General features: G+C 41.1%; 1 protein-coding gene across 6 annotated transcripts; it reads right to left on the reverse strand.

The window, feature by feature from the left end:
- Positions 1–4,846: 4,846 nt before the first annotated feature.
- ranbp3b (RAN binding protein 3b) lies at positions 4,847–16,093 on the reverse strand. Of its 6 annotated transcripts, none has more exons than XM_061084700.1 (18): positions 16,031–16,093; positions 14,022–14,077; positions 13,481–13,517; positions 13,316–13,393; positions 13,134–13,205; positions 10,687–10,752; positions 10,390–10,482; positions 10,087–10,181; positions 9,870–9,989; positions 9,622–9,719; positions 9,443–9,518; positions 9,233–9,329; positions 8,753–8,830; positions 8,003–8,127; positions 7,791–7,911; positions 7,067–7,209; positions 6,576–6,777; positions 4,847–6,056 (listed from the first exon to the last, which is right to left on the reverse strand). In XM_061084700.1, the coding sequence occupies exons 1-18, from the start codon at positions 16,050–16,052 to the stop codon at positions 6,013–6,015; spliced, it is 1,623 nt and encodes a 540-aa protein (XP_060940683.1). In that variant the 5' UTR covers positions 16,053–16,093; the 3' UTR covers positions 4,847–6,012. The 6 variants fall into 6 exon arrangements, with proteins under 6 accessions (XP_060940683.1, XP_060940682.1, XP_060940687.1 ...); XM_061084699.1 differs by having other exon boundaries at positions 8,003–8,130; XM_061084704.1 differs by lacking the exon at positions 10,390–10,482 and having other exon boundaries at positions 8,003–8,130.
- Positions 16,094–16,311: the final 218 nt, after the last annotated feature.

The following is a 16,311-nucleotide window of genomic DNA, read 5'->3' on the forward strand; positions in this document are numbered from 1 at the left end:
TGTTGCTCTAGTTTTGATGGTGTTTTTTCTTTTATGTGGCCCCTGTTGTTTTTCCCAGGCTGCTCGGAAGAAAGAATACTGTATAATATAGCTGTGATATATATTTTCCTCACTTCATTGTGACACAGCACATCCACTCCCTCAGCTCCTTCTGAGCATCCCACATATTCTCATACTTTCATCACAGTCTTTTATCAGCTTCTCCTTCTGAGCCTAATCCACTCTGACATGGTCTTCTCAAAGCTTTGCCAAACCTTTGCAACTTGACTAAAGCGGCATGACTCATTTACGGATGGGCCTATTGTAAACATGCTCCAGCTTACAGGTGATAACAGATCTTGAGAAATGTGGCATCCGTGGCTGTAATTTGAATTTCTCACTCCCTTTTAACTCTGTGTGAGTTATAGCACTGAGCCAACTGTGCAAAGAAGAGCGATGAGTGGAGGGTTAGCAGGTGTGATTCGTCCTCGGCCCAGAAAGAATTCTTAAAAGAGGCTGTTGACACCAGAGATAAAGTTCTGGCCTTTTAGATGTTTAACAATGTATATGAGCTGCTTCTCATTCTGACATCACGACGGGTCACGACCTGAAGTCGACTGAAATTCAGAAGCCGCTGCAACACAGACGTATCATCTTACAACAACTTCCACCTGGTCTGAAGTCATGCATCTCCACGCTGCGTCATTTGCATTTAATGGGCAGAGATCTGAATATTCATTGGATCTAAAAACCTTACAAATGAACTCCCAGCAGGGACGAAGGAGGGCGTCTCATTCAGAGCAGCATCAACATTAAATACTTGAAGTGAGACCGACCAATGCATCGGCCGATAAGAGCCTTTCACAGACATATCAGCACTTGTTTGTTTGCTGATGTGCATCGATAGGAATACTTGTATTTTAAAGAATCAACTAGAGCTTATGAATTCCCATTTAAATTGTCTAGATCCAGATCTTTTAGGGGGGATCTGCACCACATTTAACAAACCTACGAACGTCAGTCCACTAAATATTTCTGCTTTGATATTATTCTGTGAGAAATCCACCTTATCAAAACACCTTATCTCACAAAACAAACATCCTAGAACCAACCCCCTGATCCAGATCTGCTTCAAAACATCATTCTTCTGCCAAGTTTTGTGATAATCAGTCCAGTGGTTTTGCGAAATCCTGCAAAAACACAGACACACAGACAGACAGAGAAAAAAGAAACAGACAAAACATTACCTCCTCGGTGAAGGTAACACTGGAGAACAGGAATTTGTGTTTACTTTCCATAAGTTTATATGTTCATTATCTTAGTTAAAGTTCTATATATTTTAGTAAGTTAAGTTTATGGTTAAACTGTCAAATATTAAGCCTCAGAAATCATTGCAATGTTATTAAAAGCTGTTAAGTTTGTCAAGTTGTGGCTACTGTAAAAAAAACATGGCGGCCTCCAGAGAATGTCCCTTTTCAGTCCATATCATTCTATCTCACTATGACTTAGGTAGCAATAGGTATACAAATAGTAGTAATAACTATAGGACTTTAGTGTGGATGTTATAAGTGAATATGTTTTTTTGTCCTTTAGCATAAATACAGGACTAAGAAATGTGACTTACAATGAACTCATAACCTAAACTCTGACATAGCAAAACATGCACCAAACAACTCAATACTTTCAAAAATGAAGAGAAATCCCCAACTTTTGTTTTGCTTACTTGATGGAATAACATGTTTTACACATCATGGTCCATTTACAGTGTGTATAAGTTTGTTGTGGTGTCTTGAGAATGTCCCCATGTAAATATAAAGTATTTAAACATAAGGGCCAATTCTAAGTGCCTTCAGATAAAGTATTAAATCGAGCTCTGCGATGCTTGACTGTTGTTGTGCTGTGATCTAAATGCTAACATCAGCCTTCTAACGTGTTCACTGTGGCAGCTCTAATACAAACGCTGATGTTCACTGTAGCTGGGGCTGTGAGTGTCTTTAGTTCTGCAGATATTTGGTCAGAAGCAAAAGAAATAGAAAGATATCGTTATTGAGCTCATGGCAGCTCGACGTGACAAATCAGAGGATCAGTTATTCTGAGCGGAACAAAACTGTCTGCAGCAGCGTCTGTATCATCCAAACAGACCATCAGCCGTACATCCTGCAGATTCTCTCCAAACCACAACTGTGAACCTCTCGGTGAGGAAAGCTGGTGATTTAGGGAAGAAGTTTTCACCAGTGACTAGTCCTGTGTTTAGTCCTGTGGTCGTGTGGTTGTATATATATTTATGTGCGTCCACACTGAAGTCCTGACATCTGCTCCCAGGTAGCCACTGCTGCATTTCCAAGGGGTTATAAAATTGCAATTTTCATACACTATTTATTATCCTTTCATTAAAGCTCAAGAACCACTGCTGTGCATCGTAAAGAATTTGCCATAAAACGCTGCTTATCCTTGAATATTTTACACAACACATGGTGATCATGCTGTTACTATGATGATTATTATCCTCACACGACCACCACGCCTAAAGCAAACAATTAAAGGGAAGGCACGATTCAGAAAAACTGTTATGTTACTATGCAACACGCTGCTGCTGAACAGGTACGACCAGCTTTCAACTTTCTATTAACTCTATATGACAAATGTACCTGTTAAACTCAGAGTGAACCCCACGTGTGTCGGACATAATAACAAACACTGTACAATTGTTGCATCTGAAAATATAAATGCATGGTTTTATCTAAGATAATAAACCCTAATGAAGTCCAGTGGCACATTAAGCCGATGTGCCACCTTAATGAGGCATTAAAGGAAGAAACATTGTCTTACTGAACACAGCAGCTTATAAAACCAGCTCGTAAAAGGAGGAATGACCTGCTCGAGTCATTATAAATAACAGAAGTTACAATCCTCACTCCTTCCCTGCCTGAAGCCAGTGGCCCGAGCAGCAGATCTCTCAATCTCCATGCATACATCCTCAGACCGCAGCGCCCCCTACTGGAGAGAGCTCCTCCAGCTCTGCTCTCAGTGGGCCTGTGTTTGTTTATTTTGCTGCAGAGTTCCTTGCGCAACTTTTTTTTTTTGAGGAGAGAATGGCCCTAATCCTCATAAATCAACAAAGGCTACGAGAGAGGAGGAGTGGAGTGTTTTTTATTACTCCACAAGCAACTCCATCCCATGAATGAGGGAGAGAATCACTTTGATGCCGACATAGCACAGAGGAAAACAATGGCTGAAGAGTCAATACAAATTATAGTCATAGCCGGTCGCTTGTTAGGATTGACTTTCATTTAAAAGCCTAAAATAACAAAAGATCATACAAATGACAGCATGGAGAGAAATAATTACACAATAACAAAGGAAAATGGGAAAGAGAATTGTATTTTGCAATGATGGGGAACATAATAAAAATGTTTAATAAAATAATAAATGTTTATAGCAACAAATTAAGACAAACAATATAAGGTCCAGTAATAACTCTGGTGGAAATATTTAATAAGCAACAAGGGACAGAACCAATGCTGGAACATATTAGTTTGACTTTTATTATTTGCAACTCTACAAACAATTAATAAACTATTACACTCTGGTGGTCCCAGCATTTTCTGCCTTGTTCTTTTTCATATGATTGCACATTGAACTTCTTTAACACTGTCGGTCCGATACATTGAGATATTTAGAGAGATGATTGTGAATTGGAGGATGTATACGTTTCTTGGGGGTTTTGTATTTTATTTTCTGACATTCTACTGACAAATGATTATTTCAAACAATCTCCAGCAGAGTAAATTAGTCAATCTTCATATGTGACAATGTAATAACAGTGTACACGTGTACTAATGTAGTAGTAACTGCTGAGCATTCATGTGATAATGTAGTAATAACTACTGAGTATTCATTTAGTAATAACTACTGAGTACTAAGGTAATAATGCAGTAATAACTACTGAAGGCTAATTGAGTAATGTAGTAAAGACTGAGTACCGATGTTATGTCTTGATAACTGCTGAGCACTCAGATAATTGAGTAGTTTGAATACTGTATACTGAATGAATACTTAGGGTTGTATATTTCATTTAGCTTTTTATATAGTGTCTATACTGTCTTTTTGCCTCCTTGATTTTTAAAGCACTTTGTAAATATTATTTTAAAGACCTGCACATTGTTCACTCGCCTTTTTCTAATGTACTTTGTAAATAAAGTGTTGATTTGACCTATAAGTTAGTGAAATTAGTCCGCTGAGGTTCTTTGCTACTCATACTGCATAACAAAAACCTGCAGCCTTGACCAAAAGCAGTATTCTGTATGATATGCAAGTACTTTTCAAGGACATCACATTTTGTGAAACTGAAGGAGAACCCATGTGTTGGATTGTACTACCCCAACATCTGAAGTCAGATTTCGCCTCAACATTTCCATTTCCCGGAGCTACTAGAAATGTACTTTCACAGCGAGTCACTCCAGGAAGGCCGATAGGGAGGAGAGGTTTGGGGCAGCGGCAGTTGTTCCTACTTTAAATTGACAGATTGTGTTGCACTGTTACGATAGATACATGCATCAAATATTCACAACCTTGTGCACACAGTGTTTATAAGCAAGGTTTGGTCTGATTCCTGCTCGGGGCAGTCGGGGCACAGCATTCATCAAACTGTGGGCGAGATCCAACACATACAAAACAGATGAATCACGCATTTTCCTTATGTTCAAGGTTAAACTCTGTTATCTCCGGTTTTTACTCCTCGAGTGTTTTGATTTAACACAGCTACCTGATGATAATTGGCCAAAGTGCATCATACTCTGTTAACGCTTAATCATCAGGATCTTGCGATTATAATCAAATTTAAATCAGGAAAAAAATGTATCACAGATGTCAGTCCAAAATGGTTTATTTTGTAAAGGGGGCAGTTGGAGGAGATGAGAAAACATGGTGCGCTACTAAATGATGATATATTCAAATGTACATGACATTCAAAGGGTATTACAGTTTCACTCAATTTTCCACACATGTAGTTAAGTCTTCGTTCCAACATGTTCTCCAAGTGTAAATGGATAAAAAGTTTGTATATTTTCAAAATAAAAAATATAAACACAATAAATTCTCAGAATGTTGAAAACAGAAATAACAGTTACATGCAGAATGTAGACTGATGAGTTAATTTTCTTGAACCAAAAATAAAATAAAGAAATAAAAAAATAAACCCTCGTGAATTACTTGCACATCCTGTCAATTTGGAGAATATTTTGAGGTGAATCCTTCTTCTGCCCTTTTGTCCTCACATTTCACTCACATTAGCAGAAACCGCATTGTTTCAGTCCTTTATCACTAGAATGTAGGTCAATGGGAAATTTAAGAAACTTCTATTAATCACAACTTGAGTGGTCTTGGCTAGCCATTACAAACAGCACACGTGTTGAGATGCTTCATGAAAATGACGGCCCAAAATAAATTACATTTTCCAAAAACTTAACGCACAGACGGGTCGGGATGGGGAAGGAGGGAGGATGGGACTGGATGTAGGAACAAATGACTGGATGACTAGTCAAATACACTGTGAATGAAGCTCCTCTGGATGTGTGGTGTCCAGGGGCACGGCTGTAGAGTGAGTAAAAAGGTCCCAAAGTAGAAACTGCAGTCTTAACATGTGCCATACTTTAAAATGTAGAGGAAAACACCCTTACGCTCATCAATATGATGAGCAGAAAAGTCCCAAACCAAAGCTTTGAAGTCTTTATTTTTGCTATAGGGGAGAGGAAAAAAAAAAAAAAAAATACTCGAAAACAAAAATAAAAACACAAAAAATAGGAGAGGGAGGGGGGAAAAAAACGGCTCCAGATATTACGCTGACTGCAGAGAAGATGAACTGCACAAGTTGGGTGAGACACTCCGGCACAGGGGGTTATTTCCTGGAGCTAGACTTCTAATATCCAAAAGTACTGGTCTGGAGGACCCATGTTGGTCAAGGGGTGTCCATGGAGATGCCTACAGCAAAAAAGCTTTAACAGCAGCATCTTGGCAGGCTGTCCACGAGTGACGCTATGTGCTTCCTGCTGCCTGGCTCTCTTCTCCCTCTGAATTACCTGCAGGAAGAGGAGTGACAGCAGGTTGGAAAATGTTTGTCGGCAAGTTGTCTGGATATGTGTCCCTTCAGCTGGCAGTTCATTATTAGGAAACTACAGCTAATAAACGCTACATCCTTCCTTCCTGATGTCCAGATTGTATTTAAATTGTTTTAAATCAGCATTGATTCACCCTAATGAGCACGTTTGAAGATGTAGTTTGTGAGGTCTTTGTTATTTAGGGATGGCAAAATAATAGAAACCCTGTCAATGTATGATGCAACATCACATCACCACAAAACTGCAGCCTCCAAAACAGGAAGTGAAATCAGCACCTCTCGAAAAACAGTTTAAACATTTAACTGAACTTTAAAAGCTTCAAGATGTATTACACTGCATTCGTTTATGCTAGTTGTTCCTAATAAACTGCCAACTGAGTCCATATCACTACTGCTGTGGCACAAAAAAGCAAAAGGTAACAACAAAATAAACACTGAAAATTCAAACACACACTTGAACCAAGACATAAAGATCACGTACTTGAAGCAGGAGGGGAGGCTGGGGCCGAGGCCGAGGCGGAGGCATTGTCATCCTCGTCGCTGTCATCCTCGTTGGACTGTGGTACATCGGTATCAGGGATGGTTGTTGTCGGTGTCTCAGGCTCCTGCTCCACCCTGCTCTTCAGGGCCAAGATACGGTGATGTAACGCTGCAGCCAGCTGACCTACGTCCTTAGAGCTACCCTAAAGGAGAGGGACACGGGTACAGACAAGTCAGCCTCACTGAAGAAGAAAGACGAACCAGAACAGCCGAAGGTAGAGAACATTCCTCCAACAAGGCCAAACAACACATCCCTCTTGCTCTTGGAAATAAAGCAAATTACAGGATTTGTCCGTTTGACTGGATCTGCAATTCAATGTATTACTAAAATAAAATAAAGTCTGTTTGAAATAAAGCCCCCATTCAAATATGGACAAGCAACATATCTGATAAATTCCATCAATTGTCTGAGCTAGAAGTTGACGGACATACCGATATTAGGAAGACCTTGACCCCCTGGTCCTCTGTGTCCATGGCAGTGATTCGCACACTCTTCTCGCTGGCTTTGTCCACCTGCATCTGGGGCCAAAGTTTAGTGTTGAGAATCAACCGGAGGCTGCCCTGGGTCCTCATCACTGGAAAAATGGAACCACAAACAGCAGCAATGAATTACAGGCACCACATGATTCACTGTCTTTTCAGTCCATATCATTCTATCTCACTATGACCTAGGTAGCAATAGGTATACAAATAGTAGTAATAACTATAGGACTTTAGTGTGGATGTTATAAGTGAATGTTTTTTGTCCTTTAGCATAAATACAGGACTAAGAAATGTGACTTACAATGAGTTCATAATCTAAAACTCAAAGCAAAACATGCACAAAAAAACTCAATACTTTCAAAAATGAAGACAAATCACAACTTTTGTTTTGCTTACTTGATGGAATAACATGTTTTACACATCATGGTCCATTTACAGTGTGTATAAGTCTGTTGTGGTGTCTTGTCTCCACTAAAGGGCTCCCCCTTGTGGTCAATGTCTTGTTATTTACATAGCAATTGTTATGAACTCTCTAATCCCAGCTCTTTCTTGCAAACGGACCCAACCAACCAGAAAATACATGCACTTAAACACTGATCACCAAACTATAGTCAAATAATTCAGTTGTACACATGTTGTTAAATCCATTCTTTTCACGTGCAGGTGTGTTTACCTAGACGGGACTGTAGCGAGCCGTCGTCCGTCGATGCCATATCATTGAGCCTCAGCAAACCCCGACCTCGCTCTATCCACGACTGAGCGGTCTTCTCAAAAACATACAACTTACACTGCATCTGTAGAACAAGGGCAGACAAACAAGGACTGTAGCACTTCCTGACACGTGTATTTAATGCATGTCATGGATCAAGACGGCCCGGCCTCTACCTGTAAAACATTACTTTCGGATTCCTCTCCAGTCTTGACGTCGACTTTCTCTAAGATGCACTTCTTGGCTGTGGCTTTGGTGTACGCTGCTGCAGACTCCTCCAAAGACTCCGAGACGCTGTTCACTGCTGACATGAAACACGTCAGGGAGAAATTAGCATCCTACTCCAAATGTTGGTCCCTTCACTTTTCATCAATTCATGGGCATGTGTGAAGTGTGCTCCTTCTTCCAGGATATTATATTGGGACACAATAACAATACTTTCTGCAGAACTGTGGACGAGACAGTGCTGTAACTGTGAAGGACACGTGGAGGCACTCTATCACTTACACCAGAGCTGCAAAGGCTGCTGCTGATCATTCACAGAAAAGAACCACTTGTCTGTTCCCACATTGACGAATGTCTGAGCAGCAGCAGCTTTGAAAGGCTGGATTTCTTTTCATTGTCACTGAACAAAGTGGACAGTCACCCTCAAGGCCCAAAACTCTATGTACAGCATCATCTCAGCAAATCAGAGACCACCCCCCCCCAAATATAACATAAATGAAATTGGTTTCAATCTATATGTTCATGACTGGTTGAATATGAAACAAAATAATAGCAAGATTCATATTTAAAAACAAACAAAATGAAATTACAGCCTCCATCAAACCCAATCTTGCAGCATTCTTACATTTGTAATCCGTAATTTCTTCCCTATAAACAAGCAGGAGATATTTTCAAATGATTTGAATTCACTTCACACTCACACAAATGTGACACATTTCTCTGTGGCACCTTATCCCTCTTTAGCAGTAATTTGTCTGCACTGTGAAATAACTGCAAGTCTGATGGGAAAGAAAGGGGACAGTTAAATACCCTCTTTAGTGGGAGAATGTAAATGAATTCAGTCAATGATATCAACACAGAAACCGGCATTAATGTTCAATTGTTGGGAGGCATCACTGGTGGTATGCGCATCTCAGATTGAGTATTTACTACAGACACAGTTCTTTAAACTGAAATGATCAAACACACAATTACTAAACTACTCAATTTGATGCTGAAATCAAAAGACTTGATGTAACATTTTTCAATGACTATTGCCGTTAGGATTACGACATATGTTTGATGTCTGATAAGCTGCTTGTTTAAACAATGCAAGGTCTTTTTGTGGTTTATGATTATGAAGCCAGGTGTGTAATCAAACACAAAGCATTGTTTGAGTAATCAGTGTGTTGTGTTTTTACCCTTCTCTGGGGTGGTTTCCTGTGATGAGGGCTCTGAAGCTGGGGTAGCCAAAACCTCTTTATTCTCCTCATTTGCAGACTCACCCTTGGGAGGGCTCTGGAAACACAACAAACCCTGTCACTGGAACTCGTTCAAAGCCGAAAAAATTAGGAGTGTTGCCGATTTGGGCAATATGCAGAGTGTCTATGCAACAGGTGGTTTTGACTCACCAGAACTCTTTCAGACATGTTCTGCCCAAAAACAAATTTTGCTGCAGTGTCTGTACTGTTTGTGTCATTTTTTGAACTGGAAAAAGGAAGAAACAAAAAACAGTAGTGAGTTTATGGAAGTTAATCGTTAATGAAGATGAGTTTCTAAAAATACTCAAAGGAGGACACACTCTCATTACCTTGGGGTAGAGACGTATTGTAAGAAATAATTAGTGCCCTCTTGAGGGTCAAGTGGCCCACCATCCTTTGACTTGCCTTCTGTACTGTTTTCCTCCACCTAGAAAAACCCAGACATGTTAGATATGGAATCGTGCAAAATCCAAGATTAAAATTCACAAATCTGTATTTAATGCAATCCTGACTCGTATGTTGCATAGTAAATCAGAGAAAAGCACAAACTGGTGTGAACAGTTGGAGAACAACTTACTTTTGCTCTGTCTTTAATATTCTGACCAAACACAAAAGAATTTGCTTCATCTGTCTCCTTCATCTCTCTCCCACCTCCATCGCTGTTACCACTTGCTCCATCTTCCTCATTTTCATGTTTCTGAGATACGAAAAACAAACCCCAAAAAATGTATTGGTCCATTTTCACAGGTGTGTTTTACCACGTGGCAGTTTTTCAACCAGTAGCCTCTCCTCACCAGTGACTTGTTGGCCGAGTGCTCTGTGTTGTTCAGGAAGAGGGACGGGTTCCCATCTGAGGACTTTTTCACACCATTGGTTCCACAACTGGAATCTATAACGCACGGAGAAAAAGAAAACTGATCATTTAAATCACTGTTTGTTTACCATCCTTAAGGAAATTCATCCTGTGACACACATGCAAAAAAAAACACATAAGTCATAAGTATTGACAGTTAAAGAATTATCAGACTAAGAATATTTTAACCAGGAGTAAAAGTTTTTATCAACTAATGCGGGCAGGTGACTCCAAGCTAACTCACTGGACTCTATATGTGATTTAGAGGGTGGTGCCTGGAGAACTGCAGGGCGGAGGACACTGCGTTGTTGCTCCTTGGGTTTCTGACTTGGGACACCTGCAAAAGACAAAACTTGTCTCATACTTTTTTTTTAAAAGCACAATAAGATGTTTTAAGTCTACGAGTTCAAGTCTAGATGTACCTTTTCCACTTGTGAGAGGGGTCATATAAATGAGTGCAAGTCTGGGCTCAGGTTCATGAATTTATTTTCCATTTCAGTAAACTCTGTGTGAGACAATGTTTATGAATGAAACAACCAACCTGAACTTGGGGCCTGTCCATGTATGAGAGTTGGTGGCTTTAACCGGAATCCCACCGGCTTCTCCTCTGGCGACATAGAGCACACAAGGAGACACATCAAAAAAAAGATCCAAGAGTTGCACAGAAACACACAAAGGGCACATTCCCTTTGTCTTTGCACTTTCAAAACCACAACACCAGTTACCACAACAACCCTTGTATAGCCTCAATAGTTGTCAAGCGCTCCGATTCCTGTGCCATAACATGACGGGCGCTGGGGCCTCTGATCTATTTCTACCTCAGTCTATCTCCATCTCAGCAGCTTTATTAGCCTGGCATGACCTGGACTAAACCAGGGCTTAAGTACAAAACCTAAACACTTGTAAAAAAACTGCAACCCGCTTTCCCTCAACATTTATGAGCTTATCCCCATGTCGAGCAAACATTCATGTTTAATTAAATGTCATATTGTGTTTCCTCAGCCCAGACCTTATTTTATATTTCCCTAACCAACCCAATTCATAGGACACAGAGGAGCCACACAGTTGTACAATGATTCAAAAATACACACAACCACATAGCAATCTTCACAAGTCTGTTTTAAATTAAGAAGGCGAGTGCTTGGAAGTGAAATATAAGAAAACATTATATCTTGTACTTGCAGAGTTTCTGCCTGCTTTTGATGTTGTGGTACCAATAATCTTTGTTTCATTTTTTACTGTGTTCCAATATTTTCCATTCTTAAGTTAGTACTTTATGTAATGTGCTTAAAGTGGTTATTAAATATAAATAAATATATTAGTTTGCTCTAGTGGATGCTACATCCTGTCTGTAAAGCTGGTGAAATCAATCGCGGCAAGAAGAATTATAGGCAGACACCAAAAATAGGTTATGAAATAAAGCCTTAATCTATTCATCAAAAACCGGTGAGTACTATAGTTTTCCAACATGCTAAACACATTCTACTTTAAATAATTCACACAATCACAAACAGTCCAACTGCAGTTAGAATTTCTGTATATCTTTCTTTTCCAAATTAATCAGTTTCATCTCGGCTCTCCTTCCTAACAGAAATCTCATCCTGTTCAGAGTAAGTCCACCGCGGTTGATTTAAATATTAATGATGGAAATGCCTCATCATTGGACAGTGACTCCAGTCAAATACATGTGATTAACCAGAATCAAACATGGTGTCAAACAGAACATTATCAGCTATTAAGTGATAAATGTGATTGATTGAGTTTGACCCAAATCCCATCACAAGGACGGCACTGGCACGGAGCTGAGACCCGAACGCCGTCTGTACCAACATCCAATTAAAATTCAACTGACTGCTGCTAAATTGGAGTCCTGAACCCATTGGTATATGTTTTTATTTTTTGAATTCTTTAAAAAGAGACAGAAATTGAAAGATTTCCCCACCAATTTCAAATAACTTGTAGGGAAACTGGGACTATATGCTCACCAGCAAAAAACACAGCTACCTTATAATCCCTGATAAGCCATTCCTCTGACATGTTAAGGAGTACTACACACACACTGCAGCCAAATACCAGCACATGACACGGAGGAATCTCATAACAACAAACCCGGTGCTTTGACCAATATCCAGGTAAACTTGTCCTCTCTACAATACTGGCATCATAACATGTGGCTGATAAACTCTGAACTTCCTAATCGCACTTGGCAGTTCAGTCAATTTAGAACAGCTACAACATTATGTACAGGCATCCTCATGAGTCACACAAGGTCGTAGTGTTCCCACAGTGAACAAGCTACTTTTTTACCAAGTACAGTTTGATCTAATACTGAAAAATGTGTTTACCAGGCTAATAAGAATTGATATCATTCTTCTCTCTGCTTGTTATATTCCACTGTCTATTTGCAACACATGACACAAACTGAGACAGAGGACAGAGGACCAAATTCCTTTAAAACAACCAAACCTCAACCAGACCTTAACACAAGAAAGGAGCCTAGCCGACAGATATCCAACTTGACTGGGAATTCACTAATCTGGAACAGCCAGTTTCTTCAGATTAGAAAACGTATTCAAACTAATACATGTAAAAAGGGAACAATTAAGTTCATATTTAATATATAACTTAACTGCACTCACTGATCTTCAATCTACATTTAGTTAATGTTTCCACTACCTAGAATGTATTAATACATTTCTCATAATAACATAAAAGATGTCTAATGTTGTGTTTTGACTTGAAACATCCATTTAACCAGCATGATCAATAATACATCTGGAGGACCAAAAAATAATTCCTCCTCTGAGGTAACATGCTAGTTAACCAGAGCTGGTAGGATTTGAAAGGGGACCATTTGCAGACAGGGAATACACAAAGATTATTTGACATCTTATTTGAAACCACTGCTGTTACGACTTTAACAAACAATCCATGGACATGTGGCCTTTAACTTGCAAAGCGAAACTAGTAATGATCTAGATGTCTCACCTGGCTCAGAGTCAGAGTTCCCAGTCGGAGACTGGCAGAAACTCGAGGGCATGAATACATTGTTCTTGGGAGCTGCAAAGTAGGACAGGCATTGCACTCAGCATACAAATCATTGTGTACACCACAGGCAATCAAGAAAAAACAAAACAAATGCTCTGGGTTTGGTCGCCATTGGCCCTCACCAGAATGTGGGGGTGGAAACGAAGAGGTCCTTTCCCTTTTCACTGGGGGGCAATAGCTTCCTTCGTCTTTGTCTGAATCTGAAGGCGGTAATAAGATATTAGTTTGAATAAATTCATGTGAAACTATTGACAAAGACAGTGGCAGTTTGGACATTAGATCATCACCTTCTCCATCCTCTGCACTTGAGCCATCTGCAGATCGCTGAAAGAAAACGCAATAAGTCATTTAGTTCTTGTTTCTCCCGAAAGGAAGGGTCCTTATCCTTTGAAATCATTACGAAGTTGAGAACAGATACAAAAATAAAAGGTTGAATCCCAACCTGCAATAATGGATAAAGGTGAGAAATGGTATTCACTTTAGCAAGATACGGTTGACTGGACATCAACATACACTTAATCCGCAGTTTACTTGGTACAGAGAGCTTAAACTAATGCAGCTTAATACAGCAGTAATGCCATTTATCCTACATGATGAAGGTTAAAATGATCAGTTCATGTACCATATACAGAAAGTGATTATTTTCAGCTCTTCATACCAATGATCAGCAAATAACAACACATCACTGTATAACAATATTACAATTTAACATGATAACACATATGGTTTTCCTGTATGAATCCAGACTTAATGCACGTATTTAAAATCTTCTCAATCATAACATTGGTTTTTAGTCTCGATAAACACTTGACATCTAGAGAAACTTACCTTCTGTGCTTTTTCTTTTTGGAAAACAAACACAGGAGGCGCTATGGCAGGCTTGTCTGTTAAGAGAAGATGAAGACTTGTCATCCAGGCACCACATTAGTTATCACATTCATACTGTAGGGTGGAAAAGGTAGTTAAGGCAATTGACTTGTATGGTCTTAACCCCCCCCCCCCTTTAAAGCAGGGACCACATCCATGCTGTTCAGGCCTTTGACGATAATCAGCAATAAAGAAATGCACAGAATTATATCCAGCAGAAATTAACATAAGATGCAAAAAGTCATCCATAACATTCCTCATTAAACAGATCATATGACAGGTTATGTTGTTGTCTCTTTAATTGACAGCTTATTCAAGTGTCAGGCTTGAGCTGGGCCCAAAAAAGAAACGGTAAAAATGGAAGCGTGAGAACAATGTGACGAAGGTGGCGCTGGAGATAAAATCAAAAACATGACTTGACTTTCAGAAGCAATCCCACGATACCATGCGGTTCTTAAACAAGTGCCAATAAGACAGAGATCCCAGTGTGTAGACCTCAACTAAATCCTCTTAAAACACCAAAAACAAGGGGACGATTTAAGAAAATATGAAAAGGCGATATTGTAATAACCACGTTTTTAAAAAAGCAATCCAACTTAGTTACTCCTTATCGGTGCTCTGGTATTCAAATGGGAGAATTGTGTCATTTAATCCCACTAATGTTGTGTTGCCCCTGTTGTTGTGCTTCTAGCTCCTGTCACACACAACAAGGAAACCAGTCAACCCAGTGCAGGTGATCATCTGAACTCCCATCAGGCCACTGGATGAGTCTCCCTCTCTCCAGTGTGTGTCACCTCTCTAAAGAGATGTGTGTAATCCTGTAACGTTACCAGACAAAGGTTTCCCTCCGTCTGGGTTTGGGCCTGTGACACCGAGCAGGTGAAGAAGCATCGTTCGGGGGAGAATAGTCCCCAAATACACGACACCACCACGGTACCCCTACCCTCTGCCCCCCCCTGGAACAGCCCCTCGTGGCCCTAACACTGGCTGTTTATGTAGGCTACACGTTTAAGGGCAAGGGAAAAAAACATGACAATAACGTGTGACCTACATTTCCTCACTAATCGCCCAGCTTTGTGTTCACCTCTGCGTTGCTCAGCTGTCCTGTTGTAATGGTTGTTAAGAGAAAAAGCAGCATGCAACCCCCTGATGTTCACTTCTGGAACCCGGGGCAGTGGGAGACGTTTCCCGGCTTATGTTAACCAGCTAGCATCTTTGCTAACACATCTGAGCCACTCCAGGAAATAGTCGGCCCCGCCTGCTGCTCGCTAACGGGGCATTGGTAGCTTAACTGGCCGGCTACAGTTAGCTTGCTTGCTAATGAGCTCCATCCCAGCGTGAGTCATCTCAGCCCGGGCAAGGACACCGAGATGCTCGCTGGATTTCCCCCCAACACACTACACAAATCAACCCGATAACAAGTGGAGGTGACCGGGGGAACTTAGCACAAATGTCCACAAAGAAGCATTAGCTCCGGTTTAACGTTTGTGTTTCTACGCGCCTAAAATGAACCCTGACAAAACTAGACTGCATTAACCAACAAGGATGTGAAACTGTTAAACGTCTGGTTAGCAAAACAATGTTCCACCCGAGGGACCCCCCGGACATGCTTTGATTTATACCCACAAAAAAGATCGCGTAGCCCGCCGCAAATGGCCAAAACACACCGCCTATAAATAGCCGGGTGCTAGCATCGGGGAGCTAATCCCAGCTAGCGGCATGCGACGTTCGAGGGCGTTCCGACGGCGCTCCAGGAACTACCCCTAGCCGGGCCAGTTAGCATCGTTAGCATCGTTAGCTACCGCCGTGGTCTTGCAAACGCCGCCGGGCTCGTACTTCCCCGGGACTCGGGGCTCAACCCGCCGCCACGCAGCCCCGCTCCGGTGCTCGACCCCCCGGACGAGGTGCCGGGTCCCCGCTCGTAACGCCGCGGCGGCCGGATTGTTTTTCTCCCACCGCCACTCACTCACCTTCGTTTGCCAAGTCCGCCATTTTACTTCGAGGCTCAACACACCCACAAGCCACCGCGCAGATAACACACACGGGTCCGCGCAGGGATGAGTGTCGGCGGCGGGGCAGCAGCGGCACGTCGGGCCCGGTTCCTGGAGCTGCTCCTCGACCCCTCGACCCGCCTCACACCCCGCCTGTCGTCACCTCGGCCCCCGGGAGAGTGTTGTTGTTGTTGTTATTGTTATTTATCCAAAGCTTTTTTTAAACGAGCTCCAGGAAACTGATCCAGGATCCGCAGCAG

The sequence above is a fragment of the Limanda limanda genome, chromosome 13 (assembly GCF_963576545.1).
Source record: "Limanda limanda chromosome 13, fLimLim1.1, whole genome shotgun sequence".
Classification (NCBI taxonomy): domain Eukaryota; kingdom Metazoa; phylum Chordata; class Actinopteri; order Pleuronectiformes; family Pleuronectidae; genus Limanda; species Limanda limanda.